The 27,309-nt window shown below is 58.7% G+C and overlaps 1 protein-coding gene across 4 annotated transcripts in view; it reads left to right on the top strand.

Moving 5' to 3' along the window:
* The window catches only part of INPP5A (inositol polyphosphate-5-phosphatase A), a 179,405-nt gene that overhangs the window by 79,372 nt on the left and 72,724 nt on the right, over positions 1 to 27,309 (top strand). For 3 of the 4 annotated variants that reach the window (XM_067708973.1, XM_067708972.1, XM_067708971.1), the window contains exons 3-4: positions 695 to 795; positions 4,331 to 4,418. In XM_067708973.1, coding sequence (XP_067565074.1) covers positions 770 to 795; positions 4,331 to 4,418 — 114 coding nt within the window. In that variant the 5' untranslated portion in view covers positions 695 to 769. Of the gene's footprint in view, positions 1 to 694; positions 796 to 3,353; positions 3,451 to 4,330; positions 4,419 to 27,309 lie in introns of those variants that run through there. The other variant, XM_067708974.1, reaches the window with a different exon arrangement.

Raw genomic sequence — 27,309 nt, 5'->3', positions numbered from 1 at the left:
TGCGGGTTGACACCTGCTCAGGTGACCTGTGGGTTGCCCGGAGACGCCTAACGTGGCCTACGGCAGGGGTGAGACGCAGGTCCGTGCCACCGCCTGCGGGTGGCTGGGTCCGTGCTGGGTTGGGTGTGGGCAGCGGGGGGCAGCTGGACGGCGCTCTCGGGACCAGCCCTCTGAGCTTCCTGGAGGAGCCGCTGGGGGGGGTCAGCGGCCGCAGCTTCGAGGACGACTGCAGGTCGAGTGGCCGAAGTGTGGCCAGTTTAGTCGGAGCCCAGCGGGCAGGGGACCCTGGCGACCAGGGAGATGCGGCGGGCCTGGCCCCGTGGGCTGTGGTGGGTGGGCGGCGCTGAGAGGAGGTGGGCCAAGCTGGCTCCGCTGCCCAGGGGCCGCGTGGCTGGACCATGTCCCGCTGGCGGCCGTAGCAGCATCAGTGATGGCTGCCCTCACGTGTGAGGTTAGGATGCATGTTTGCTCCTCTGGGCCTTTGCAGGTGCCCTGCAGCTGACACGCAGGACTCTATAGTTGGGAGGAAATGTCCAGATTACTGAGGAAGGTTCTGAGGAATTGTGAATCCTTTCTGAGGATTTGTAGTAACGGGGAGGGAACGGCCCTGGGGACCGAGGTCCTCAGGACTTGTGGGGAAAGCACTGTGGCAGGAACCCCGCGGGGGCCTGACGCTGCCGTGTTTCCTCCCCAGGTCGTGCACACGCACAGGCCGCACTTCCTGGCCCTGCACTGCCAGGAGTTCGGAGGGAAGAACTATGAAGCCTCCATGTCGCACGTGGACAAGTTCGTCAGGTACGTCCCGGGGCAGCCGCTTGTCCCTCTGCTTCCTCCTGGGGTGGGGGGCACGCTCGTGTGAGCGCGAGGCCCGGGGTGGGGTGACAGTGCCCCCCGGGTCCAGGCCGAGATGCCGTCACGTGGCCCGATGGCTGTGAGCCTGCTGCTTCTGCTTCTGCTGCGGCCGGGGACAGACGGGGCTGATGTCCACGCAGCAGCCCACAGCTTTTCTGGCACAGTGGGACGGGCACAGAGCGCCATCGTCGGTGTGGCTCTGTGGACGGCGGGCCTGCCTGGCGCCACACGGGAAGCGAGGGCCCGGGCCTCGGGAAGTGGGCGCAGGGGCGGGGGCAGGACAGGTGGGACGGCAGGCCTGGGCCAAAAGGCTGCGTGCCGGATAGCCCTGGGTATTGGCAGCCGCCGGAGCGTCCTTCCTGCCTCTGGCCCCAGTGCCTGGGGCACCCTCTCTGCACTGTGTCCCCTGAGATGTGGCCCTGTCCTCCCCGACCCCAGACGCCGGGCCCTGTGACAGCTCCCACCGGCGGAGTGTGGGGAGGTGACACGTGCCACTTGTGAGGCTGGTCGTTGAAGGCGGCTGTGGGTGGGGTGGGCCGGGGCCACGTGTGGTGTGCAGGTCTGCGGGTGGGTGGCCTCTATAGGCTCTCAGCCTGGGGCCCCGCCGGAGGCTGAGTCCAGCTGCTGTCCCAGGCCTCGGCCCCTGTCACAGTCCCCAGTGGCGTGGAATGCCACAAGCCATCCGTGTTTTCAGCTGTCAAATTGTGGGGTCCTTTGTTAAAAGGCAAATTTTTAAAAGCTACCAGACTTTCCCCAAATAATCTTTAATTTAAGGCAATTTCAATCAAAATGTTTTCTTAACACTTTAACACTAGAATTGATGTGGAAGTGCAGAGAGGCAGGACTCGCTGCAGTACTACTGAAACACAGCAAGGGGGGTGTCCTCAACTCCCCCGGCCCAAGGGCCTCCTGTGTGTGCGTGTGCGCGTGCGCGCGCGTGTGTGCAGGCGGCACCTAGACGCGCGGCAGTGGAGCTTCTGCCCCGCCTCACCCCAGTGTGCAGCAGGTGGCGGCTGGGTCAGGGGGCGGTACCCCTGGTGTCCTGGGCCAGGACACCATGAAGCTGGGTCCCCAGCACGTTTTGTTCTCTCCACACACAGGGATGAATCTCAGTTATTACCGAGTCAATGTAAAAGGCCCGAGGACAATTCAAGAGTAAAGTGTAGGAGAGCGTCTAGGGAGAGATTTCTTTAAAGAGGTGCAAAGTGCAGCCCACAAGAGGAAAGACTGACGCATTTGACCATGTTGAAGTTAAAAGCTTTATCAAGAGACACTATAAACAAAGTAAAAGTTTAGCCACACTTGGGAAAAGATATCTGCAACATACCGTACTGACAGAAATCGTCAGTATTTAAATATATAAAGAACTGCAGTAAGTCAGTAAGAAAAGAACACCTTTGGAGAAGCTGGGCACATCAGCGACAGGCAGACGCAGGTGAGGGGCAGCGCCCGGCAGGGCTGTGCGTCCGAGCTCGCGGGATCCCACGGCTCCCGTCCCTGCCGTCCCCCGCCGTCCCCCTGCTGTTGTCAGAGATGTTTTACTCCTGCCTGTGCTCTGCGTCACACACATGTTGTTATTTTTGCTTGAAACCGTAGGTTGCCTCTTGAAAAGGTTAAAAAGTGAGAGAACATGTCACCTGTTTGACTAGAGTCACCTGCCCCTCCCGGGGTGGGTCCTTCTCCGTACAGTCAGCTTTCTCTCCAGCACCATTTTCCTTCAGCCTGAGAACCTGAACATTTATCTCAACACAAGTTGCTGCTGGTCAATTCTCTCAGCTTTTGTTTATCTGAAAAAAGGTCTTTGTCTTTGTTTTTGAAAGATGCTCTTGTTGTGAGCAGAATTCTAGCTTGTCCATTTTTTCCCTTCAGTGCTTTAAGGGTATTGTCCCATTGTTCTCTGTGTGCCATTGTTCCCGAGGAGAACTGGGCTGTTGTTCTCGTCTTCATTTTCTGTATATCGTGTGTCTTTTTTCCTGACTGCTAAGTTTGTCTTTCTAGCTGGTGAGCAGCAACTTGATTGTTTTGCTTTAGTTTGATTTTCTTTGTGTTTCTTTTGCTTGGGGCTCTTTGAGCTGTTTCAACCTGTAGGTTTATGACTTCACTGAGATTTGGGAGAAGCTTTTGCGTGGTTGCTTCCCTTCTCTTTTGTTCTTGGACTCTGGCTTCCTGATGGGAGACTGTCACAAGGTCTCTACAGCTCTTTCGGTTTTGTTTTTTTTTTTTCAGTCCATTTTTCCTCTTTGCTCCAGTTTGGATATAGTTGTGTCTGTTCTTCTTTACGTTTTAATCTGCTGTTAGGCCTATTCAGTGAATTTATTTCTGAGGCTGTATTTTTCAGCTCTAGAACTTTCACTTGTGTCCATGTTTTCCTTTAAATCTTTGGTTACATTTATGATATCTGTTTTCAAGTTTATTTTCAGCAAACTCCATCATTTTTATCCTTTCTACATCTGTTTCTGTTGCCTTTTTTTGTAGATTATGGGTCATATTTGTTGCTCCTTCAACATGTCAGTAATTTTGATTCTGCTGCTGTGTGTGTTTCGTGTCTGCGTCTTGCCTCGCCCCCTAAAGCATGTTGGGGTTCATCCCAGCAGGCAGGTAGGTCCTTGAGGACTAGTTTGATCCTCTCAAGGCTTTTATTCTTCCTTCCCCTCCCCCCTATTCCTTCCTGCCTTCCTCATTGTCACTCCTTAAAGCTGGAGCCCCTCTTCTTCCTGCCCTGAGTGCTGGCTGGTCACACGGCACCCATGTCCTCCACCCCCTGCCGGGGCGCTGGTGGGGGAGGGGTCAGGTGCCTGTGTCCGTCCGCGCCATCACGGAACTCGAAGGTGCGCGGAAGCTCTGCCCCAGCCATGTCTGTAGAGACGGCGGCGAGGCCGCCTGCTGAAGGCTTTTGTGGTGACAAAGTGTGGCCGTGAGGTGTGCAGTCAGGGCTGGAGCCTGTTCATAAGGGACGTCTGGAGACCCTTCCCTCCTTCTTGCTGCAAAGCCCTGGCCCCTTGTTCACGGTCCTCAGCTTCTCTCCTGTGAGGAGCGAAGGCGGGCGGGACTGCCCAGGCCTGGGGGCGCCTGTGTGGCCCTGTGAGTCCCGGGCACCAACAGCCAGGATGCCCCACAGGCTGCGGGCTTGAGCTTTCCTGGTGTGTGGCCCTGGGTGAGTTCCCCGTGTCAGCTTCCCGAGGGGCCCCCATCCTGCTCATCTCACGGCCGGCATGGAGCGGCCTGCGCTGAGGGCCCAGAGTGGGTCTCAGTTTATCCACCTTCGCCTCTCTTCCCCTCCCCCTCCCCTCCCCTCCCTCTTCCCCTCCCCTCCCCCTCCCCTCCCCCTCCCCCTCCCCCTCCCCCCCGTTGCTATTGTTTTCAGGACAACGTAAAGCATGGTTTCCAAGCTGCCATTCCTGTGCTTCGTAAGCGCTCCTATAAGAGGGTGCGGTGTCCGTGTGGCTGTGCGTTAAACAGCTCCCTCGTTTCGTTCCAGAGAGCTGCTGTCCGGTGATGCGATGAAAGAGTATAACAGGGCGCGGGTCTACCTGGATGAAAACTACGAGTCCCAGGAACACTTCACGGTGAGCACACTTTCCTTCCGTGGAGTAAGCGTTGCCAGGCCAGGAGTCTTCTGGAGCTGCCATCCTCTGATTACGTAAAGAGACTCGGTGGCCAGCTCTGCCACGGGCACAGGCGGCCGTGCGTGAATTACAGTGTGACAGTGGTCTGGGGGACGGCGGATGCCCGGGGAAGCAACCCCGGCTGGCGTGGTGGCCACGGGCGTGCCGGGTGCAGGGCCAGGCGGGGGCGTCTCGGAGCAGCGAGGTCGGCCGGCTTTGAGTGGCCGTTGCTGCTGGGAGGCTCTCACCATGTTTGGGGAGCCCTGAGGCCGCCTGTGCTCCCTAGTGTCTTGTGTCATCTGTCCTCCGCGGCCTTCCCCTCACACCGTCCCCTGCTGCAGGTGCAGGTGCTGGTTGCTGGGTCCCCTCCTCAAGGCATCCCTGGCCCAGAGATGCGGCAGCAGGTGACCGTATGCCCGCTGCCTGGACCGGGGCTTGCGTGCGGGGAGTGGGGGCTGGGAAGAGCGTCCTGCGTAGAGCGGCCGGGGCAGAGGTGCCACCGCGCTTCCCCTCTGCTTAGAGAGGCTGCTGCCAGGTTTCAGGCCTTAAATTCGGGGCGTCTGATGCCAGCTGTGAGGTGGTCACGGGCTGCAGGTTCGTGTCTCTGCCTTTAGCTGCATTTGCAAGATCCTGCATCCCGGGGTCTTGCCTCTGCCATGCTGCTCGGCGGGGGGACCCTCCCCGCATTCGCAGGGGCCTCACCCCACGGTGGCGGGCCCAGCAAGGCCTCGAGGGCGGGGACACAGCCCCTCTCTCTCTCCCCTTTCTCCCCGACGGCTCCCTCTCCGCAGTTCATCCTGCAAATAAAAATGCTTTCCCCAAGTGGGACTTATTCAGATGAAAACGGCAGCGTCTGGAATGAGAACCACACCGTTAGCAGCAGCTTAGGGCCACAGCGTCAGGAAGAGCTCCCTGAAGGGCCGCAGCCGCAGGAGCTGTGGAGAAAGAAGGACTTGGCGATGGGTGTCGCCCAGTGCCAGGACGTCAGGTGGTGTCTCTGGAGCGCCAGGAGGGCCGGGAGAGGAAAGGGCTGGAAAAGGTCGTGGCTGGGATCTGTCAGAGTTTGGTACAATGTGTAAACCCCATGATCCAGTCACTGTGACAAGCGTCAGGCGGTCAGCATCGTCCCCGGGTTGCTGCTGGCGGGTTAGCGGGGCCCCTCGTCGCCTCCCCCTCTCAGAGACCTCGGTCCCTGCTCGGCCAGTAGAGCTGCCATGGCCCACCGTGGCCCTGGTCGCCTCTGCCTCGTGGACACCGTGCTCGGGTCCTCACAGTCTCCTTTAGGTGGCAAGATGGGTATTTTACAAGTAAAAGGATGAAGAAAAAGACCATCCACACGGGTTCTGAGAAGGTAGGAGTGGCCAAGCTGATACCGAAGGAGCCTTCAGAGCGAGGGCTGTGACGGGGCCAGGGCGCCGGGGGCAGCTCCCCAGGGGGGTGTGGCAGCCCATCGTGCGGGTACCCGTGTCAGAGCTACGTGTGCGGGAAAGCTGGCAGAGCCCCTGACAGCTGGCATGAGCTCACGGGCCTCCGTGGGACACGGGGCTGGCGGCTGCACGCACAGCCCTGGGACGTGGACAGGGCATGGGCACGTGGCATGCCGAGGGGCGAGGCGGCCTCCACTCTCTTCTCTGGGAAGGCGAGCGTTGCTCTGACGTTTGTCGGGGTGGGTGCAGGGTCGCCGGTGGTTGGGAGGGGGTCCGTCCTGAGGACTCGAGCATTCCCGCCCTGGCGGCCAGAGCACAGACGGTCTGGGGCCTGGACGAGCCTTGGCCTGTGTGTGCACATGGAACATTCCACACACTGAAATCGGAGCCGAAAACGCAGCTCAGCACGTGTAGGAGATTGAGGTCACACAGAGGAACTACATTAGGAGGAAACAGAAGCGGTATCTGGAAATAAGCCCCAAATATTTGGAAATAAACAAGAAACTTGTAAATAACCCATGAGTCACAAAGGACATTAGAAATTGTTTCCAATTACACGAAAAACAAACTAAAAACCTTCAAAATTTGTGAGATGCACCTGAAGTAGCGCTTAGAGGGAGATTTCCAGCATCAAATGCTGACGTTAGAAGATTTGAAAATGCAGAGCAAATTTAACCAGCGCCCTTACAAGAGAGGAAATCATAAAATAAGACAGAAATCAGTGAAATAGAAAATAGAATATTAGAGAAAATCAACGAAATCAAACCGATTCCTCAGAAGGGCTGACATATCTGATACACCTTCCCCAGTGGACCAGAGACTGAGGCGGGGTGGGTGGCCGAGGGAGGGTGGAGGCGCTTGTTTCCCTGGGGCAGAGGCCGTCCATCCGCTGAGGGAGTTATTCTGGGCCCGGCCTCCGTGCCCCGTGGGGCTCTATGTGCGCCTGGGACTGAGTCAACAGTGAAGCGTGGGTATCAGCTTGTTAGTGGACGGGGCCTTGGTTCTTGTGCACAGAAGCTGCGGCCTCAGGAAGGCCAGGAGCTCCCACTGTCTCTGTCTGTCTGTCTGTGGAAGTTTTCCATAGTTTTCTGAAATGCTGAGTTTTCTAGTTCTCTGTGGTCTGTTTTGTGTCACCTGTCGTGACATGCTGACGTAAAACCTGCGTCTCTCCTCCAGCCAAGTGCTTGGTGGGCTGAGAAGAGGTTTGTGTTGGAGGCGCCTGGGGGCTGAGAGCTCCATTTCGGTCTTCCTCATCCCTGGAGATTTATCTTAAACTGTGACTTCACAGTTCGCAGTGGAATACAGAAACCTGCCGAAGAGCATTGCCGTCACTCGGCAGCTTCCCTGGAGAAGTAGCCGTCGTGCAAACTGTTGTGTATAAGCATGGTCATCAAAAGTTATTTGATAACAAAAGTTGGAAGTAATTTTAAGTGCCCAGAATTAGGTATGTTTACACTGTGGACCAGCCACATGGTGGCGTAATCTGCAACCACTGCAGACGCTACAAATGACACGCCCGGAAGATCTTCCTGTCCGGTTGGTGCACGGAGGTACCTAAGGACGATACTACCTCCAGTCTGTTCTTCCACGAGTCGATTGTCACATTTACATCTGAGACCCGGGTGCATCTAACACCCACAGCATCTCTCAATTAGAACCGGCAGCGTTTTCCTCTCTTAGTCTTAGGTGCGCTGATGGCACGTTAGTCGGTGACAGGGCCACATCCTGCTTGGCTCCAGTCTGGGACGGCGCTCAGGGCTGCACCTCCCTGGGCAGGACCGACCCTGCACGGGACGGCACCGCATCAGACATGGGGATGAGCCCAGGTCTGAGGCCCTGAGGCTGTGGCTCCAGGTGTCTGCAGGACTGGACAGTGTCTGGGAGTCGAGGATGAAGGTCCAGCCTGCCCAAGGAGCGGTGGGTGTGTCGGCTGGCCCTGCGAGGCTGTGGCCTGGCTTGCCTTCCAGGGTTGCTGTCGCGCCGGTGGTCCCCTCCTGCAACCACAGTCCAGTGTGGGCATGTTTCCCGGGGCGGGGTGGTGGGGGGCGGCGGGAATGGCCAGCGGTGCTCCACTCTCCGGGTCTGGACCTCATCACAGACTCTTCCCCAGGGGAGGCATGTGTTTGTCACCCATCTCCTGACTGGGACCGTAATGGTTTGTGATAAAATCCTGCTTGGCCCTGGCCCTGCGGCCCCATCCCCGTCGTGCCCGTCCGTCGCCCCTTCAGTGTGTCGTGCGTGGAACCGCCTTTGCTGGGTCCCCTGGACGTCCTGTTGGAGGGGACCTGGGCAGTGCTGGCCAGGTACATGGCCTAGGTACATGGCCACCCTCTCGCCCCAGCCTGGTGGCCTCTGGCTGTCAGAGGGAGGAAAATTTAATTTTTACAAGATTAATAGTATTGGAGCAATATTTTTAGCTGAGTGTGGTTCAAATAATAGGCCATTAATTGAAAAAGGAAATTGAAATGAATTTATCTTGTACATAAATGCTGTCACAGGTATTAATAGGGATCAGAAAATTGCAGCCTGTTCCCAGAAAGAGCTGAACCTGCAGCTGCACCTGGTGACGAGCATAACGGTGGGGGGCTCACGGAAACATGGGGGGCTGTGTCCTGGGGGTCGGCATCCTGGAGGGCTGTGTCCTGGGGGTCGGCGTCCTGGGGGCCTGTGTCCTGGGGGTCGGCGTCCTGGGGGCCTGTGTCCTGGGGGTCGGCGTCCTGGGGGCCTGTGTCCTGGGGGTCGGCGTCCTGAGGGGCTGTGTCCTGGGGGCCTGTGTCCTGGGGGTCGGCGTCCTGGGGGCCTGTGTCCTGGGGGTCGGCGTCGTGGGGGCCTGTGTCCTGAGGGTCGGCGTCCTGGGGGCCTGTGTCCTGGGGGTCGGCGTCCTGGGGGCCTGTGTCCTGGGGGTCGGCGTCCTGAGGCGCTGTGTCCTGGGGGTCGGCGTCCTGGGGGTCGGCGTCCTGAGGGGCTGTGTCCTGGGGGTCGGCATCCTGGGGGCCTGTGTCCTGGGGGTCGGCGTCCTGGGGGGCTGTGTCCTGGGGGTCGGCGTCCTGGGGGCCTGTGTCCTGGGGGTCGGCGTCCTGGGGGGCTGTGTCCTGGGGGTCGGCGTCCTGGGGGCCTGTGTCCTGGGGGTCGGCGTCCTGGGGGGCTGTGTCCTGGGGGTCGGCGTCCTGGGGGGCTCTGTCCTGGGGGTCGGCGTCCTGGGGGGCTGTGTCCTGGGGGTCGGCGTCCTGGGGGCCTGTGTCCTGGGGGTCGGCGTCCTGGGGGGCTGTGTCCTGGGGGTCGGCGTCCTGGGGGCCTGTGTCCTGGGGGTCGGCGTCCTGGGGGTCGGCGTCCTGGGGGGCTGTGTCCTGGGGGTCGGCGTCCTGGGGGCCTGTGTCCTGGGGGTCGGCGTCCTGGGGGGCTGTGTCCTGGGGGTCGGCGTCCTGGGGGACTGTGTCCTGGGGGTCGGCGTCCTGGGGGCCTGTGTCCTGGGGGTCGGCGTCCTGAGGCGCTGTGTCCTGGGGGTCGGCGTCCTGAGGGGCTGTGTCCTGGGGGTTGGCGTCCTGGGGGCCTGTGTCCTGGGGGTCGGCGTCCTGGGGGGCTGTGTCCTGGGGGTCGGCGTCCTGGGGGCCTGTGTCCTGGGGGTCGGCGTCCTGGGGGGCTGTGTCCTGGGGGTCGGCGTCCTGGGGGCCTGTGTCCTGGGGGTCGGCGTCCTGGGGGGCTGTGTCCTGGGGGTCGGCGTCCTGGGGGGCTCTGTCCTGGGAGTCAGCGTCCTGGGGGCCTGTGTCCTGGGGGTCGGCGTCCTGAGGGGCTGTGTCCTGGGAGTCGGCGTCCTGGGGGTCGGCGTCCTGGGGGTCGGCGTCCTGAGGCGCTGTGTCCTGGGGGTCGGCGTCCTGGGGGTCGGCGTCCTGGGGGTCGGCGTCCTGAGGGGCTGTGTCCTGGGGGTCGGCGTCCTGGGGGCCTGTGTCCTGGGGGTCGGCGTCCTGGGGGGCTGTGTCCTGGGGGTCGGCGTCCTGGGGGCCTGTGTCCTGGGGGTCGGCGTCCTGGGGGGCTGTGTCCTGGGGGTCGGCGTCCTGGGGGCCTGTGTCCTGGGGGTCGGCGTCCTGGGGGGCTGTGTCCTGGGGGTCGGCGTCCTGGGGGGGCTCTGTGCCAGCAGGGTCTGCAGCCTGGAGGAGCTGTGGCTGGGTGGGCAGCCAGCTGGGGGCTGTGGCCTTGGGGCAGTGGCACACCAGGAGCCTGCAGATGCTCATTTTCACCAGGAGGTGGCGGCAAAGCAGCATTTCCCATCCCAAGCAGGAGCTGCTCGAAGGGCAAGTTTCAGACTTGAATAAAATGATTACGGTAAATTTTGTCTGCCTCTAAGAACCATCCCGAGTGGCCGCTCACTTAAGCACGTGGCTCGTCTGGTCTGCTCAGGCCTGAGGAGGCAGAGTGTCCCCCACTGGGCGTCCTGCGGCGGGCCACCCTCCCTCAGGCCCTGCCCACTGACCGGGTCCTTGCCCGCCTGCATGCCCTTCGGGAAAGTCGAGCTGGAAGTCTGTTCGTTCAGAGGTGCCACCAGCATGGCATGCTGGCATCGCCCGTCCCGTTCCCGGGAACTCATGAACCGCCGTCATGGGCCAAGGACCTGGCCCTGGGCGTGGACAGAGCCACGGGCGAGCCGCACGGGACGGAGGGAGCTCGCAGCCTGCTGCAGCACCTCAGACGCCGGGCCCCCCTCGTCTCTGGGCACCGGCCACCTTGGTGTGCTTGGGGTTGGCCTTCTGATTACCGTGTCTTCCTCCTCGAATCCAGAGTCCGGGAGCAGCAGCCTTGCTCCCTGTGCTGCCCGGGGCCTGGGCTGGTGCCAGTGCGTGCCGGTGCCCGGCAGCCGTGCTCTGAGCAGGGAAGGAGGCATCCTGGGGCAGAGGGGCCAGGATGCAGTGGTGGGCTGGACGTGGGTGCCCCGGGCGCCCCCAGCGTGGGTCCAGAGCCATGGATGCGCCAGTGTGAGCTCACGGGGGGTGCCGGCCTGAGGACAGACCTCCAGGCCATCGGGGTGTACGTGCATTGAAGACCGCGGGTTGGGCGAGCTTCCCCGAGAGGAGGCTGGGAAGACAGAAGGCTCATGCAGGGCATAGCTGGGGAGGTGGGGGCAGGGGCGGGCTGGAGGGCACGCGACAGTGAAGGAGAACCCCCGAGGCACCCGCCCTCCCCGGCCCCGCCCCCTGCCCAAGGCTGCGGGAGCGGACGTGGGCTTCTGGACGGGGCTCCCAGCAGAGGAAGGGTGGGGCTGTGCAGCCAGCGCCCTGGACGGCCTTCGCCCAAGCGTTTTCCCGTGGTGAGGTGGTAAACGCCCTGGGTCTCCTGGCCGACGTCGACGCCCGACATCCCCCAGTGATTTTGTGTTTGCCTGAAAGAGGCAAGGTGGCCCAGTTTTAATCCCCCAGAGAGTTCAGACGCGGGTTCTGTTCCCGCCATGCCAGGTGCGCTCACGGAAGGTGACCGTCTCCAGGGAGCGCAAGCAGGAGTGCCCAGAAGAGGCCACTCCGGTGAGCCCCTTGCGGGGTCCCTTGAGGTGTGGCTGCGGGGGTCCTGCAAGGCCTGACCCACCCGCTCCCTGTTCCCACAGCGGCTCCCGAGTCCCTCCCAGGCACCACGTGGTGGGGTGAGCCCGGTTATTGCTGGGACGCCCTTCCAGCGCAGGGGGTGCGGGTTCGATCCCTGGTCGGAGAACTAGATCCCACATGCTTGGCAGCCAAAAAACCAAAACGTAAAACAGAAGTAATATTGTAACAAATTCAATAAAGACTTTAAAAATGGTCCACGTGAAAAAAAAATCTTAAAAAAAAATGCCTTTAAAAAGAAAAATGCAGAGGAGACCAAGAGAGGGGGCACGGCTGTCATTCAGCCGTCCCTCCTGCACCGCGGTGGTGCTGCGTTCTGCAAGCCCGCGTCCCGAGGAAGGTGGCTGCCACCCCGACGCACCCTCCGTCCTGCTCTTTCCCTCCTCCGTCCCCTGCAGGTACTGCAGGCCCTTTGCACCAGCCCTGCCCTCCCCGGGTGCCCTTGCTTCGCAGGCCCCGTGGACCGGCTGCCCCAGGAGAGGTCAGAGTGCTAGCCTGCCTCCTCCCGGGCCTCTCCCTTCCCTCCTCCCTCCAGTGCCCCTCCTTTTCATACGCACATCCTGCCCCTTCCCAGGGCCTGGCTCCCCGCGTCTGTCATGCGTGCTCATGACAGAAGCGTCAGCAGTGGCAGTGGGGGCACCCCCCCGTACATCATTGGATTTAACCATGGAGTCCGGTGGAAGAGCGTTAACAGTCGGGCACGTGATGTGGATCTGTGACTTTGTCCGAAAAGTGATTCATACAAGAATGCTTGGAAGAAACCTTCTCAGTTACAAGGATGGGCCCCAAGGTGGGTCGGGACTTTCCTCAGAGGAAGGAGAGTGCGCTGTTTATCAGAGTAAGTTCAGGGCTGCTCAGGGCTGGTGAAGGCTCCAAGCAGGCACAGCCAGCGGCCACTCACGTGCCCCCCTCACCTGGGGCCCCCGCATCCTCCCCCCTCACCTGGTCACCTGTGATGAAGAAGGGGAGGAGAATGGGGTAGGCACCTCGCTCCTGAGGCAGGACACGCAGCCTGGCCCAGACACCCCAACGTGCAGTACCAGAGGGGCCACCTGAGGGGTGGGGCTGACGCAAGTCCCTGGGGAGCCCCCTGGTACAGAGGGTTGGTGCTCCGAGCACGTGAGGTGCAGGCACAGGCCCTTGCTTGGTTTTCTCCCCGAAGCACGTGCTGGTGGAGCAGCTGGCGGCCATGGGCATCAGCTTTAGCCTGCTGGGCAGGACCCCTCAGAGCCTCCCGACCTGGCCTGCTCGGGCGACTGGGCGGGGAGCCTGGAGGGCGTCGCCCCCTCAGAGGGCGGGCGGCCCCCACTGTCTCTGCAGCGGGGCGCGCATGGCTGCCCCGTGCCGTGGCCTCGCCCCTCCCCTCCCCTCCCCTCCCGCAGTGGCACCATGTCAGCCCCGCACGCATCTGTGCCGGAGGGGCCTTTCTGGCGGCGCCTTCGCGAGTTCCCCTTGTCCGGTGTCAGCCTGCAGGACCTGAGCCGCGTGGCCGTCTGTCCAGTGGACGTGACGCCCGGGGAGCACGGGCCGGAGGCTGGCGGAGGGCTCCCCCTGTTGGCACCGGGCTGGGGTCGTGGGCCCAGGGGGAGCCATGCGGTCGGGGCAGCCACGCGGGCGTCCGTGGGCTGGGAGAGTGCCGACTTCCCCTCAAAGCTCGGAAAGTGGGGGTGCGTCTGGGCAGACGGGTCAGCGGCTGTCAGTGGCCGGCACCTGTGTCCCCAGGGCACCAGGAAGGCCGGCGGGGGGAGGGTCTCCGGGGCTGCACCTGGAAGATGGAGGCCCCGCGCTGCCCAGGGTCCCAGGCTCGCCCTCCTCTGCTTCCCACCACCGGCCTCCAGCTTCATCCGCGGTTAACTTGGCCCCTGGAAGGGGCGCATGGGTGGGCTTCATTTCCTGTGGGGTGAGAGTGCGGCCAGACCAGAAACCCAATGACACAAATTCAAGGCTCACAAAGGTTTCCCGGGACCGTGGCCTCACTGGTCGGGGGCGGGGGTGATGTTGAAGCTGGGAGAAGCGACCCTTTCAGGCCCCTCCAGGAAGCACCTCTCCATCCCTGGCCTAAAGCTGCGCTTTGCAAACCCAACTGTCCATGGGTCCCCAGGCCAAGAGCAAGCAGTGGCCTGACGGCATTTCTCCCTCCACGTCAGACCAGGAGGCCCAAGGACAGGCCCTGGCGCCTGGGGTGGGCGTGGGGGTCTGTGTGTGCCCCAAGGAGGTCCTCGCCCTGGAGGGTCCATCTGCGTTCCCGCTCACTCCACTGTCCATGCTGGTGGCTCCTGGGCCCGGGACCCCGTGAAGGCAGGTCACCACCAAAGCAGCTCCCTCTTCTTCCTGCTCCTCCCCGTGTTGGGGGCTGCTTCCTGCCCTCACCGGCGGAGCACTCTGGAGGGTCCGCGCTAGCCTCGGTGGCGTCCTTCCGCAGGAGGGTCTGGGCCGGCCTTCCAGCCGTGTCCCAGGGCCCTCCCCCCGCCCCTCGGTGGCCCAGTGCCTGTGCAGGGTCAGGCCGGAAGCCACGCCCCTTCCGAGGAGACGCCCTCCTGGACCCTCCTGGCTCCTCGCTCCGGGACCCGTCCCTTCCCTGTCTCTGCTCTCCTGGATGAGACTTTAGGGAAAATTTATAGAAAAGTAACGGCGCTTCCTGATGTTCTCTGCTCCAGGGAAGGGGAGGAGGGCGAACGCATCCTGATGAGGGAACCGACCTCCTTTAGGGCGCCCCTCCGGCCCCGCCCCGTCTCCCAGCCTCTCGGCCCGCCTGTGGGTCCAGACAGGCCTGATAAAGTGAGGGAAGCAAGATTGGTTTTCCGAGGGCACCCGGCCCTCCACGCTCAGCTAAATCACGGCTGTCGGCCTCGGGGGTGGGGGACGGCCGCTCCCGCTGCGGCCCCTGCAGCCCCGTGGGACGTGGTGATGTGCGGCCGGGCAGCGGCAGGGGCTGCAGGGAAGGTGAAACTGTCATATCGATCTTTTTAGCACTAAAATATGAGCCACTTTACTCTGCTCCCCGCTGCTGTGATGTGAAAAATAATAACTGGGATCCAAATTAAAAATATTGATCTCTGGAAGGTGCTGGAAGTAAATAAACGCCTCCCGAAGTTTTCGGGTCAGCCGAGAGACGGCACTCAGCAATAAACGTGTCCGCGGGCCAGAGCCCAGGGTTCTTGATCTGTTTTTTCTTTAAATTGATTTTTCATTATTTACTTCCTAAAAGTGTTGGAATTTGGTCCTCAACTGTTAAATCCCAGCGTTTGGGCGAATTATTTCTTTGGGGCTTATGAGGTGCGCCTAATCCACTTGTTCATTGATTGATTGATTTTTGACTCAATAAGCTTGCAGCCGGGGCCTTATTTAGGGCTTCCTTCATAATTTTTTATGCATTTAGGCTCGACTTCTTTATTTCCCTCTAACGGATGAGCTGGCGTTGGGCTATCAAGCGAGGAGGACAGTTGCTGGGCTAGTTTGATCTGGCCGTGCGCTCCGCGGAGCTGGGTGTGTCCTGGCTGCGGGCCAGCGGTGGGGCAGAGCCCTCCGGGTCCTCTGAAAACCCACTTGCCCACCGGGCTGTGACCCCGGGGGTCTGAGAGCTGTCTGCAACCAGGCGGCTTGAGTCTTGGATGCGGTGACCTTCTGGGAGCCCAGGAGACGCCAGGCCGGGTGCTTCCGGAGGCTCTCCTCTCCAGAGGCCCCGAAAGCTTGGGCGCATCGGGTCGCCGCACAGTCTGGGTCCGCGGGCCTGGCAGGAAGGCGGGAGGGCTGGGGACTGGGGGCCACTCGGGAAGGACAGAGGAAGTGCTGTGTGGCGCCTTCTGTGGGGCCGTTGTGAGGTGAAAACTCACCTGGGAAGACCTGGCAGACTTTAAACGTGTCTCGTGGCCGACAGTGGGTCCTGCTGCCCCGAGAGCCAGTGGCTGTTCCCACTGGTCGCTGGAACAGGGCACCGCCAGGCGTGGGAGCTCCCTGGGCTGGACCCTGGGGTGGCAGGAAGAAGGGGGCTGTGCCTAGGGCCCCGGGGGGGGGGGGGCGGTGTGCTGCCCCACCCCGCGCTCTGTGTGCCCAAGGCTGCCGTGCGGCCCTTAGCTCCAGGAGGGCCCCTGTGTGCCTGCTCGTGTCCGTGGGAAGCAGTGGCTGCAGGTTCTGTGTGGGCCGTCCCACAGGCGATGCTGAGTGCTGGTGCCGTGGACAGCACGTGTGCAGGGCCCCGCGTCTGCTCCGGCGGGAGCCGTCCATGGAAGGCCTCTCCTGGCATCCTCGCGCGGCCCACGGTTGCCCATACTGGGTGCAGGAGGAGGCCAAGGCCGTGGCGGCTTGTCTGCCTCACCTGGACTTGAATCCCAGGCCACGAGGCTGCCTCAGTGCCTTGCCCGAGAGCCTGGGGTCCTGACCGCCGCCCAGGCCAGGCCAGGTCGGGAAGGCTGGAGACGTTTCTGAGAGTGGCTGGCGTGTTGGCCAGAGGGAAGGAGGGCCACTGGCTGGGGCACGGAGGTGTCACTGGGTCCCGCAGAGGACAGAGTCCTCGGGGGTTTAGGCGGGCCTGTTGGGGAGGGATGGAGGGTCCAGGAGGAAGGAGCTGCTTTTCTCCATCCTGTTTGGAGGTGGTGGAGTGAGGGGGACATGGCAATGGCTGCTGTACCAGCATGATGGTAGGGTGCAGGACCCCAGGTGTGGCGTCAGCCAGTCGGGGTTTTGGATGGGAGGTGGGAGGAGCCCCAGCAGCCTGGACACGTGGCCTGCCCTCTGGGGGCTGAGACGACCCCTCTCTAGCAGGGAGCTTGTCCGAGTGCCAGACACCCCGAGTGTCCAGTCCTGGGTCCTATTTTCCAGCCGTCATGCCCATTTCTGGAGCACTGGTACCTGCCCTTCGCTTTGGGCACCACTTCCCCCCAGAAGCCACGTTTCAGATGAGAACGTGTGTCTCGGAGGCTGACATGCCCTTCAGAGGCTTGCTGGCTGCCGTGGGAAGTTCGGAGCACGGCCCTCCATTTCCCACCAAAGACCACGAAGACTGCCCGGGGGCAGCCGCAGAAGGCTCCTCGCGCAGGCTTGGCTCGGTCCTGCTGGTGTGTTGGCACGCGCGGAGCCGAGACCACAGGTGTCGGCCTTCTGAGAGCTGAGTCTGCTGTTCTCGGCAGGGGGCTCGAAGGTGCAGTGGAGCCTTTCAGTTTGGCTGCAGGACACGCATGCTGTGCTCTGTGTGCTGGGCCTACTGCGGGTGCCATGGGCGCAGAGACACGGGACACACGCCACGCTGCCTGCGATTCCCCATGCGCTGCACACAGCGCACTCACGCTCTTTGCCCTCATGGAGCTTGCACACTCCAGTGAGCAAACATGCAGACACGTGACACTCAACCCACAGCATGTGACGTGCTGCATGTGACCCTACGTGTGACCTGACATCCTCACACTCTCTGCCCTCGTGGACGCTGGGGCAAACACACAGCTGTGCAGTTGGGAGGTGTGAAGAGAGCTGATGTGCCCGTGTCTGCTGCCCGGAAGCGCCCGCGGGGCCTGATGGTGACAGGAGTGGAGAGCAGGCTGCTCTGAGGACGGCATTTAGTGAGACCCTGAAGGATGTGTGGGAGTGGGTGGGGAAGGAAGGGGGAAAGGGCAGTCCAGGCAGGGCAGTCATGTGGGCACAAGACCAGGGCAGACTCGGAGATGTGCCCCCTGGGCCCCTTTGGGGATGGCCTGCTGCTGGCCGTGGGGCACGTGGTCCTGGGTGGCCTCCCCTACCTGCCTCCCCCTGAGGCCATGTCCTGCCTGGGCAGCCCACCCTGGTGACTGAGGGAGTGAAGGCATAAAGACCAGCATCGAGGCCCCATGGGGCGACTCTAAGGGAAGAGAGGGAAGGGCAAGGGCCAGAGGGGCAGGGACCCTGGCAGTGCCTACTTCCAAGGCCACACTGGAAGGCAAAAGACAGATCTTAACCTCTGGCATGCCGGAATTCCCATCCAGAATTCCCATCCAGCCACAGCTTATAAACGTGCAGAAAATGGTACTTCAGATATGTAAGGCCTTTTAAAATAGCATGTCCCCAGTGCCCTCTGTCAGGAAGCTTTGGTTCTCTACCCAAAGGTCCAGGAAGCACAGGAAGCAGGGCTTTGAGCACACCAGCTCCCTTGAGGGCAGGAGCAGAGAGCTCAGACGTGAGGGTTGGTTACCTCCGCCCTGACCAGGTGTCTGCTGGACTCTTAGCAGAGGGCCTTACCTGGCTCCCTGGGCGTGAAGACTGGATGCCCTTTCTGTTCAGCTTGGGAAACACTGATGTGTGCTCCTCTGTGCTAGGCCTGATTCTCAGCTCTCAAGGGAACCCCCAGGTCAGTAGTGAAGGGAGATCCCAGGAGGATAACCATGTAATAGGCGAGAGAGCAGTCATGCAGCTGGTTAAGTTTCTGAGAGAGTCTCCAAGCAGGTGAGATTGTTGTGGAAACATACTGAGATGAGGTTTAGAGAGTGTGTGAATGACTTATGTTGAATGTATATTAAAGAACTCAGTTAACCAAAAAAGAAGGCGGTAACGAACTCCAGGGAAAACAGAGCTGTTCAAGAGAGGAAAAGCAGGTGTAATGAAATAAGTGGTCCTATTGTGAAGAGCATGTCCAAAGTTATAATGATACAAATACTGATTGTTAATTTAAGGAAAAATGTGTTCTTATCTGGCGGATGGGGATGAGGGATAGTGTGTGTGTGTGTGTGTGTGTGTGTGTGTGTCATGTGGATGAAGGAGGAAGACGGTGTAAAGGGATTAAAGCCTCATCCTCCACAGTGGAAAAATCAGTAGTCAATATTGAAGACTAGAAAGTCAAGAAGTGGCATTGTAAGCTTTAGAGATACAGAGGGACATGCCAAAGGAAACAATTAAAAGAGAGTAATAGCCTCTGGGGAGTGAAACTTGAAACGGTCAGAGCACTGCTATTTTTCCATTATAAGCTTTGCAGAACTGTGACTTTTTAAGACAAACTTTTAAAAAAAGAAATAGCAGGAAGAGATTCCTTCCCTTATTGCTGACCTCAGAGGAGACGGCCGAGGAGCAGGTGGAGGTGGTGCTCGGGCGGCCTGGCCTCAGGGAGATGGCGTGTGGATTTGTGCGCTGATGCACAGAGGCGGCTGTGGGCAGTGCATGGGGGTAGTTCCGGCCGTTGAACACAGGCTGTCTGAGAGAGATTACAGTGAGGGAGGAGGCTAGCATCCTGGAGATTCCTTGAGCATCAGGCAGGGGAATTTGAGTGGTCGGCAGGGAACCACTGCAGAGTTTTGGGAAAAGAGGTAAGGCCATCAGAGAGGCAGGGAGGGGATGGGCGGGTTGTTTGGAATGTGAAAGGCCTATAGATGTGGCTTGGAAGTTCTTGTTGAAATCAGTACCCAGAGTGCACCAGAAGTAGTGACCCGCTTTGGTTTTATTTTCTTGACTCTGTGCCTTCCTTTCTCTGAGCCTGAGCCATCCAGGGCATGTCCCCTAGTGAACACTGAGGAGAAATGGGCCGAACCCAGGAGGCGAAGACAGTGCAGACTCTGAGTCTCCTGGGATGAGGAAGCCAGGGTGTGACCAGTCCTGGAGTACAGCTTACAGCCCCCGTCCCTGCACACACACCCTTTCACTCCAGCCAAACCACACTGCACCTCCAAATGCATATCTCCACCCCTCTGTGCTGTAGTTTTGAAAACGCAGTCCAGAGCCAAGGGCAAATTGTTGGAGGCTTGAGATCAGCTTTCCTGAATTGACTGCATTGACCGTAATGAGGACAATATCTCCTTCAGGGAGAAACAATACAAAATGCAGTGCTTTCATGACGAGTCAGAATGGATTTGCTAATGGAGAAGTGTTTTGTTCATGTCTTTAAAATCTAGTCATGTAGGTACAGCTTGTAAGCTGTCAACTTGTAAATGATTTAGGCGGAAAATGAAATTCCAATAACATTACCATTTATAGTAGCACCAAAATGTGAAATATTTAGAATAACTTAGGCCAAAGATAAGCACTACAACATACTGTTGAGAGAAATTAAAGAAGAATGGAGAGATATACCATGTTCATGGATTGAAAGACTCATTATTGTTAAGATGTCATTTCTCCCAAAATCTATGTAAAGATTCAGTGCAGTACCAATCAAAATCAGAGCAGACTTTTTTTTTAATAGACGTTGACAAACTGGTTCTAAAGTTTATATGGACATGTAAAGAACCTAGATTAGCCAAAACAACTTTGAAAATGAACAAAGATGGAGGAGTTATACTACCTGATTAAGATTTATTATAAATCTACAATACTCAGGACAGTGTAGTCTTGTAAAACCAGAGAAATCGATCATGGAGCAGAATGGAGAATCTAGAAACAGGCCCACCCCACCATTGATTTTTGGTGAAGGTATTGGGGCAACTCAGTGTGGGGACAATAATCTTTTCCCAACTGGTGCTGTAACAGATGGCCATGTACAACAACAAAGCCTCAATCTTTACTTCAAAACTTACGAAAGTTTAACCCAAACAGACTACAGACCTAGTGTAAGAGCTAAAACCGTAAAACTTCTACAGGAAAACAGGAGGAAATCTTAGTGACTTTGGCTTTGGCAAAGAGTCCTTAAATATGACACAAAAAGCGCAAACTACTACTAAAGAAAACTTAAGCTATCATCAAAATGAAAAACAGTTGTTCTTCAAAAGATACAAAAATAGTTCACAGCCAAAGAAAAAATATTTGCAAAATATCTCTGATAAAGGACTTTACGTAGAGTACTACATATAAAGAACTGTTACGAATCAGTACTAACCAGACAACTGAATTTCTGAAAGATCTGAACAGACAGTTCACCAGACGAAGTATAGAAATGGCAAATAAGCATGTGAACATACACTCAACACCATTAGTCACTAGAGCAACGTGATGAGGCGCACACTGTTTGTTAAGGATCACAGATGTTCCACTATTGGCTTAAGTGAAAAGACGTCACGTCAAGTGCTGGAGAGGGTGAGGAAGAGCTGAACTCTCAGATATTGCTACAGTGGAAATGTCAGGTCACACAACCACTGGGGAGACACGTGGGGAGTGTCTTAAGTCAAAAATACACCTACCATATGACCTAGCCTTTCCACCACTAGGTACCCAGCTAGGAAAGATGAAAGCACATGTCCACACAAGGACTGTACGTAAGTGTTTATGGGAACTTTACCCCCAAACTGTGGACGACCCAAACATCAGCAGCAGGTCAGTGGATAGACCAGCTACAGTACCACTCGGCAGTGGAAGGTGAAGAACTGTTGATACAGGAGATGGTACGGATGGATGTAGAGGTTATGCCACGTGAAAGACGCCAGACGAAACACATTCTGTGTGACTCCATTTGTATAATCTTGAAAACGAAAACTGATCTACAATGACAGAAAGTAGTTAGTGGTTTCCTCAGACGGGGACTGGAGGGATCCGGGGACCAGGGGACACAGGGAAGCCCCCCGGATGATGGACGTGCTTGTTACCTTGATTGTGGTGTTGGTTTCACAGGTGTGTAGACATGTCACGCCTCATCTAATTGCAAACTTTAAGTCTATACAGTTTTCTATCTCCATCAATAGCACTGTAAAAAATATCTAGTCATGTGGTTAATGGCTGAATAGCAGTCAAACTTTAAATGATTTAACTGAGAAAGGGTATTTCCATGACAAGCTGACTCCAGGTGAAAGCCACACAAATTGTTCTGTACGTCTTATGATTGAGGAGACTTAACGTTCCGCAGGAAGTAACAGCAGAGTGTGAATAATTGTCAGTGTCACATGTGCCCTATGCAGATATTATCAGTATAAAATTCATTCCTTAGGTAAAATAAGGCTTTATTGATTTTGAATGTAGCATTGTTCCAACTCAGTGAAATAATTAGTGTTGACTTTGGTGCACACTTTTTCCTGACTTTGGGCTGGCGGGCGCTGTCTTTTGGTGTGTAGTTGGCCAGTCCATTTGCACGTGATTTACATTCCTGTGATGGGGCCTGTGAGACGGGCGTGGGGTCTGCAGGCTGGGTGTGGGGAGGGGCAAGGAAGAAGCTCCTGGGGCGGGGGGTGCAGGAAGTGGCCCGCGCGCAGCCGTGCGGTGTAGGAGTGAGTGGTCCCCATCGCGGCCGCGGCTCCCCCGCCCACCACAGGCTGCTCACACAGCTGCCCGTGCTTGCCGGCCCCGGTGTCCCCAGGCTGTCCCCCACCTACATAGCGCTCACTGTGTGCGCAGGGTCACGGCCGTATCGATGTGATTCCTTGGTGAAGGGGCCCCTGTTCCTTTGCCCAAAGCCCCGCTTGGGCAGTTTTCCTGATCCAGGCGGTTGTTTGTCTCTGCTTCCGTCCCACCACGGCGGGCCGCTCGCAGGGCCCTTCCCTCACCCTCGGCCGGCTCTCTGGGTGGGAATCGGGCCGGGCTCTGGGTGGCAGCGGCAGGGCCCGGGTGACGATCGGTCAGGGGCAGACAGGTGTGATGGAGCGCGTGTCACCCGCCGCCTGGAAACAAATGCAGCTCCTGGAATGTCCTGGTGAACAACTGAAAAATTGTAAAGCTCTTAAGGACTTTCAGGCTTGTTAGCATTTTTTGACAGGAAATCAGTGAAGCAGTGAACGTAAAGAGTGGTCCCGTCGACTCACGGTTTACCTGTTGTCCGTTCATTCAGCCTGAGTGACGCGCCCCCGCCCCCCAGCCCTGAGCTCACCCAGATTACCAGGCCCCCCCGTCCTTCTCCTGGGACCCTGCGCCACTGCGCCACTGCGCCGGGGCTCCAGCCTCACGCTCCCAGGGGACCCCCAGGAGCCGTCCGAGCAGACCCCTCCTCTGATGCCTGCAGCTGGACGGCAGACCCCGGGAGCTGCGCCCCAGGAGTGTGGCCCATTGGGTTCCACAGCCCGTTCCCAGAGGAGGGCGGGCACAGGGTCCCGTGAAGGCCTGGTGAGGAGGGGCTTCCTGAGGCCTCCCCGGAGCTCCCGGGGAGGTGGGCATCGGCCAGCCTTCCGTGAGGGCGACGCCTGAGTTCCTGTGACGGGCCGGGGTCCAGGTGGAGCTCGGGGTGGTGTGGGCTGGCCGGGCTCTGCCTTGTAGACCGGCCGCAGCCCGTCAAGGAGAGCGAGGTGCAGGGTCTCCGGGGAAGGACAGCCTGCCGTGGGCCAGTGCCCGACTCGTGCCAGCTGCGTGCACGGAGCTGCGTCCGCCGTCCGGGCGTCAGTCCTCACGCTGGACCGTGAGGGTGGCCAGTGCAGGGCTTTGCTGGCTGGTCCCCGGTTGTCCTGTGCCTTCACCCCCAGGCCCACGTGTGCGAACAGCACAGCCTGGTGCCCGCCACGCGCAGCCAGCTGGCGGAGGTCCTCCTCCGCGTCCGAGCCTCGTGGTGCCCGTGGGTTGTAACTCAGTGGGGGACGTGGCCATTGGGCTCCGCGTGTCAGCCACATCCTTTCTGGATTTATGTCTGTTAGACTCGCCCATCCAGACTGTGCTGCTTCCTGTTGGTCCCAGCCCTGTCCCTTGAAAGAGAGGAAGTGGCGTCGGGCAAGCCCGGTGCAGGGTTCCCGCCAGGGGGCCGTCTGCGGCTGCCGTCTGTGGTGGTGCGGCGTGGCTCTCAGGGCTGGTGCTGGATCAGGGCCCCCATCGGCGGGGGACTTGTTGGCAGGGGCTCCACACCCCCCTGTGCAGCCAGGTGCTGAACCGTCAACAGGCCGCCCCTCCCTGCCCAGACCTTTCTGAGGTGGTGGCTGGGCGCCAGCGTCTCTGGGCTGCGCCCCCCCCAGGGTGAGTCCCACCAGCTGAGCTGTTCCTACTCCAGGCCCATCGGACAGGAGGAAACGAAAAGCGGACGGAGCTCGGAAACTGTATGTGCGTCCTGTGTTCCCTGCAGAATTCCTGGTGTTTTCAGAAAAGGCCCACAGTGTCGAGCCCATCACCTTCCACCTAGAGCCGCCCTCCCGGGTGCCTTGTGTCCCGAGAGCCCCGGACACCACCTCTGAGACTCATAGGAATACCTGTCCTGAAAATCAGCGTGTCCCATGGTTTTCCCTTGATTTTGTGTCTCTTGCCTTCCAGAAGTCCTGCTTTTTAACTATTACAAGGAAAAGTGGGCTGAGATTTGGGGTTTTCCTCGTTGTATGATTGTGTTCCGGGTTGAAAGGGAGGAATGTCAGCACGCTGATGGCCCCTCCCCGCGTTCGCCTTAAAATCGAATGATCACGTGCCCAGCTCTCCTCCACGTCACGGCTAATTTTAATGCATCATTAAAAATTCCTTCCCGTCTACTTCCTCACCTTCGAACCTGATAATCTGTAGTTGGGATGTTTGCAGTTAGAAGCCAAAGAGGAGAACCACGTGCAGACATGCTGCCACGATTGCGTGGATTTTCCGCCGTGTCCTGCTGGCGGGACGGTGCCCACCGCGTCCCAGTTGTGGTCGCATCGCCAGACGGGCAGCAGGCAAGGCCGTGGTGGGGAAGTGCTGACCACAGCCTCCCTCCTCTGCAAAAAGTGGAGGGACATTCAGGCGACGGAAGTCTACAAAGCCCGCTCAGCTGCCCTGCATCGGGGAGGCCCTGGCCCTCTGCTGCGGCTCTCCTGCTCCCAGCCGCCTTCCGGGGTGGCCCAGTGTCCGCGATGGTCCCAGGAGGCCCTGAGAGATGGGCTGCAGGGCACTTCCACGTCTTTCAGACAGAAACAGCTACACGTCTCTCTTCATCTTGATATTAATGTTTGGTTGTCAGCTTTTATTGGTGATTTGAAGGATGAGGCCCAGGGACGGCAGGTGTCCCCTTGGAGCAGCCCTTCCAGTGCTGTGGACACCGTCCACTGTGTGTGCCCCCCCCCGCCCCCCCGGTAAGTGGCTCAGGTGGAGAAATACCTGTGCAGGAGAATCAGTCAGAGGGTCTGACTTGTACTCTGGGCCCATTGCTCCAGGTACTGGGCGAGCACAGGTGATTTTTTGTTTGTTTAATTTTTTTTTATTAATCCTCCACTCCCACCCGCCATTCAGGAAAAAAATGGCCGGACGCATCTTTCCGGGCTGGGGCCAGACCAGCCGGGAATGGGCAAGGCTGAGGTTTATATATCAGTTTACGAGAGCCAGTAATGCAAGATGTGATTGTGCCTGGCTAAAGATGGCTGCTACGAGCGGCAGCAGATGTTACACTGTGACCTGAACCGGTGGGGCTGCGGCCCCGTTTGGGTCAGAGCTACGCTATTTAATCAATGTGCACGCTTGTTCCAACCATCGAAATTATTTAAAGGGTTTTCAAACGAGAGAGAACAAATCAAATCAAATCACAACTGTTGTATCTCATTCCGGAGTCAAGTGTAGTTTTTAAAATGTGGGCCTTGTACAGCCTCTCCTCCCAGTTTTCATCTATTATCACAATAATTGAGTTTGTAGCTGGAATTAAATTTATCAAATTGTGTTATCCTCTTTAGAAATTGGAGAGGTAGCCTGGCAGGGCGCGGCAGAGTTAATCCGCTTTGCTGAAGCCCCCGGTGGCTCCACGGGGCCCATCCAGGCAGCTCAGACATCTTCCTGTCACCCTGGACACGCTGTAATTTCTCCTCAATCCCTTGTGCAAATAATGACATTTGAATCGAGCATTAACAGGCTTAATTACTTTAAAATTGTCATTTTAATTTACACTGATCTAGTATTGATCATACAAGCAGAGATTAAGCTGTTCGGTGGAGCGGATGATGGGGAATTAAACATTAAAGGGCCCTCCAGGGGCTGCGCGCCGCCCGGCGGGAGCCGAAGAGGGATGATGCTTCTCGGTAATGAACTGGCAGCATGCGGGGACATGAATCTCGGGCTCCTGGAAAAGTGGAAATAATGGGGTTTGGGCGGCATTTGCAGGTTATTCATTCGCTGCCATGCATCAATTCTCCGGTGATCCATCTGCCTCGCCAGCGTTTATTTATCCAGCAAATTCCGAGCTGTGACCTTTTGGCTGAGACATCGACCAGAAGTTGGAGTGGAGATTTTTCAGGTGTAACTTTTGTAAGTGTCTGTTATGTTTCCTTGTGTCTCGGTCACACCCAACAGACGCCTCCGTCTTTCAGATGCGCTGGGGATCTGGGCCGCGTGGCAACAGCGGGAGTGGCGGGGCCGGTTTAAGCGGCACCTTGGTCCCTTTTCAGACGACATGACTTGAGAGTCTTGCATTTTCACCAAGGAAGTCTTGGCCCTTTGCCTCCTTCCGGTTCGCCTTTAAGTTTTCTTATAGTCAGAGCGACCCCCGACTGTACAGGTGCTGCTGGTGGAGAGAGCATGGAAATGAAGCGGAACATCCCCTTTTCAGAAGGAAGCACGTTGACAGACTCCTCCCGGCTCGCGCCAGAGCACATCAAATATCTTAACCTCAAACCGTTTCACTCTGTGGAGGTTACGTAATAAAAACTTAACGTGATTGATTTTATAGCTCAGCAGGGAAGAATGAAAATCTGGATCCGTGATGGCTTTATTTTAAACAGCGGCCTAGAGATTGAATTAGAGCCTGATCGGGGAGGTGAAGAAACGCCGCTCCCTCGCTCAGGAGAAGCGTGGATTTGCACTTGGGAGTGTTGGAAGGGCTTTATCGTTTCTCTTCAGCGCGACTTACAGGCTTGTCTTCCTTTCTACTGGTCTTGACTAGCTCACCGACCGTCAGCCGCAGCAGTAGCTCTTTCTGGTTGGTTGGGCTCTGTGGCTTCTGCAGAAGCGGCCTCGCTCCGACGCATCACAGCGCTACTCGCTTTTATTGGGCACCTCCGCTTTGCCAGGATTGTCCCGAAAGCGCGACCGTGATCCCCCCATTTTATAGCTGGGGACTTGGGCACAGAAAGGCCAGAAACACTAGCGACTGGACCCGGTGGGCAGTCCAGAGGGTCACAGGCGCGGCCCCTGCAGCCCCGCCCGAGGCGCAGAAAGACGGTAAAGAGAGGGAACGCACACGCGTGTTACCGTAACCCTCTGCTTTTAGACCTGCCAGCACATCCTTACAGAGGAGGGTGGGGCCTCAGTGACCCGGGTTCATAAACTAGGCAGGACGATTCCCAAGGACACTCCTGGGACAGGTGGCCGTGCTCTGTCGGGCCCTTTTCCTTGACAGCCGCGGGAGGGTGACAGCCAGTCCTCCGTGCGCTCGCCAAGCCCCCTTGGAGTGGCATTGACACGCCCGTCAGCTGGTCAAGGGCGGGTCGCGAGGCAGCCGGCAGGACGGACTCCAGGAGGGCTCTCCTCTCTGGCACGGGACGAGGTGCCACTAGAGGCTCATTGAGACTGTCCGGGCATGGGGATGACAGGCTTGCAGCGCTGGGGTCTTTGCTGTGAGCCCCAGGGCAGCTGTGCTCCATCACGGCTCTCCCTGATCTCGTTACGTGTGTCTCCCGAGGTGGCCCCAGCTCTCCTCGTCGGAGTCGGGGGGTGAGGCTGCACGTGGCTCAGTGGCTCCCAGTGCACGTAGTGTCGCGCGTGCACACGGGAGGGCCTGCCCTCCGTGCCCTCACGGCCCCCAGCACTCGAGGGGCGTCCTGCGTCCCTGCCCAAGCGGCCCCCACCCCCCTGCAGTCTCTGCGGCCACCCCTGGCCAAGCCCAGGCCCACAGACCTCCTCCCGAGAATCCCCTCTCCCACCAAAGCCTGGCGCCGCCCCCAGGCCTCCGGATCCGCCTTCTGCCCGGGCCCGGCCCCGGGCCCCCTGTGTCCCCCTCACCACTTCAAGCCCCGTCCCCTTCCCGCCGGCATCCACCCGCGTGTCAGACCCTCCCCTCAATCGTTTGCCAGTGACTCTGTGACCAGTGGGCAGGCAGGACGTGTGAGGCCCCGGCCACTGAGGACAGGGTGCACCTGGGCCTTGTCCACCCCATCCCGACCGTGCAGGGACGTT

The sequence above is a fragment of the Pseudorca crassidens genome, chromosome 16 (assembly GCF_039906515.1).
Source record: "Pseudorca crassidens isolate mPseCra1 chromosome 16, mPseCra1.hap1, whole genome shotgun sequence".
NCBI lineage: Eukaryota > Metazoa > Chordata > Mammalia > Artiodactyla > Delphinidae > Pseudorca > Pseudorca crassidens.
This window is presented reverse-complemented; position numbering and strand designations above follow the sequence as displayed.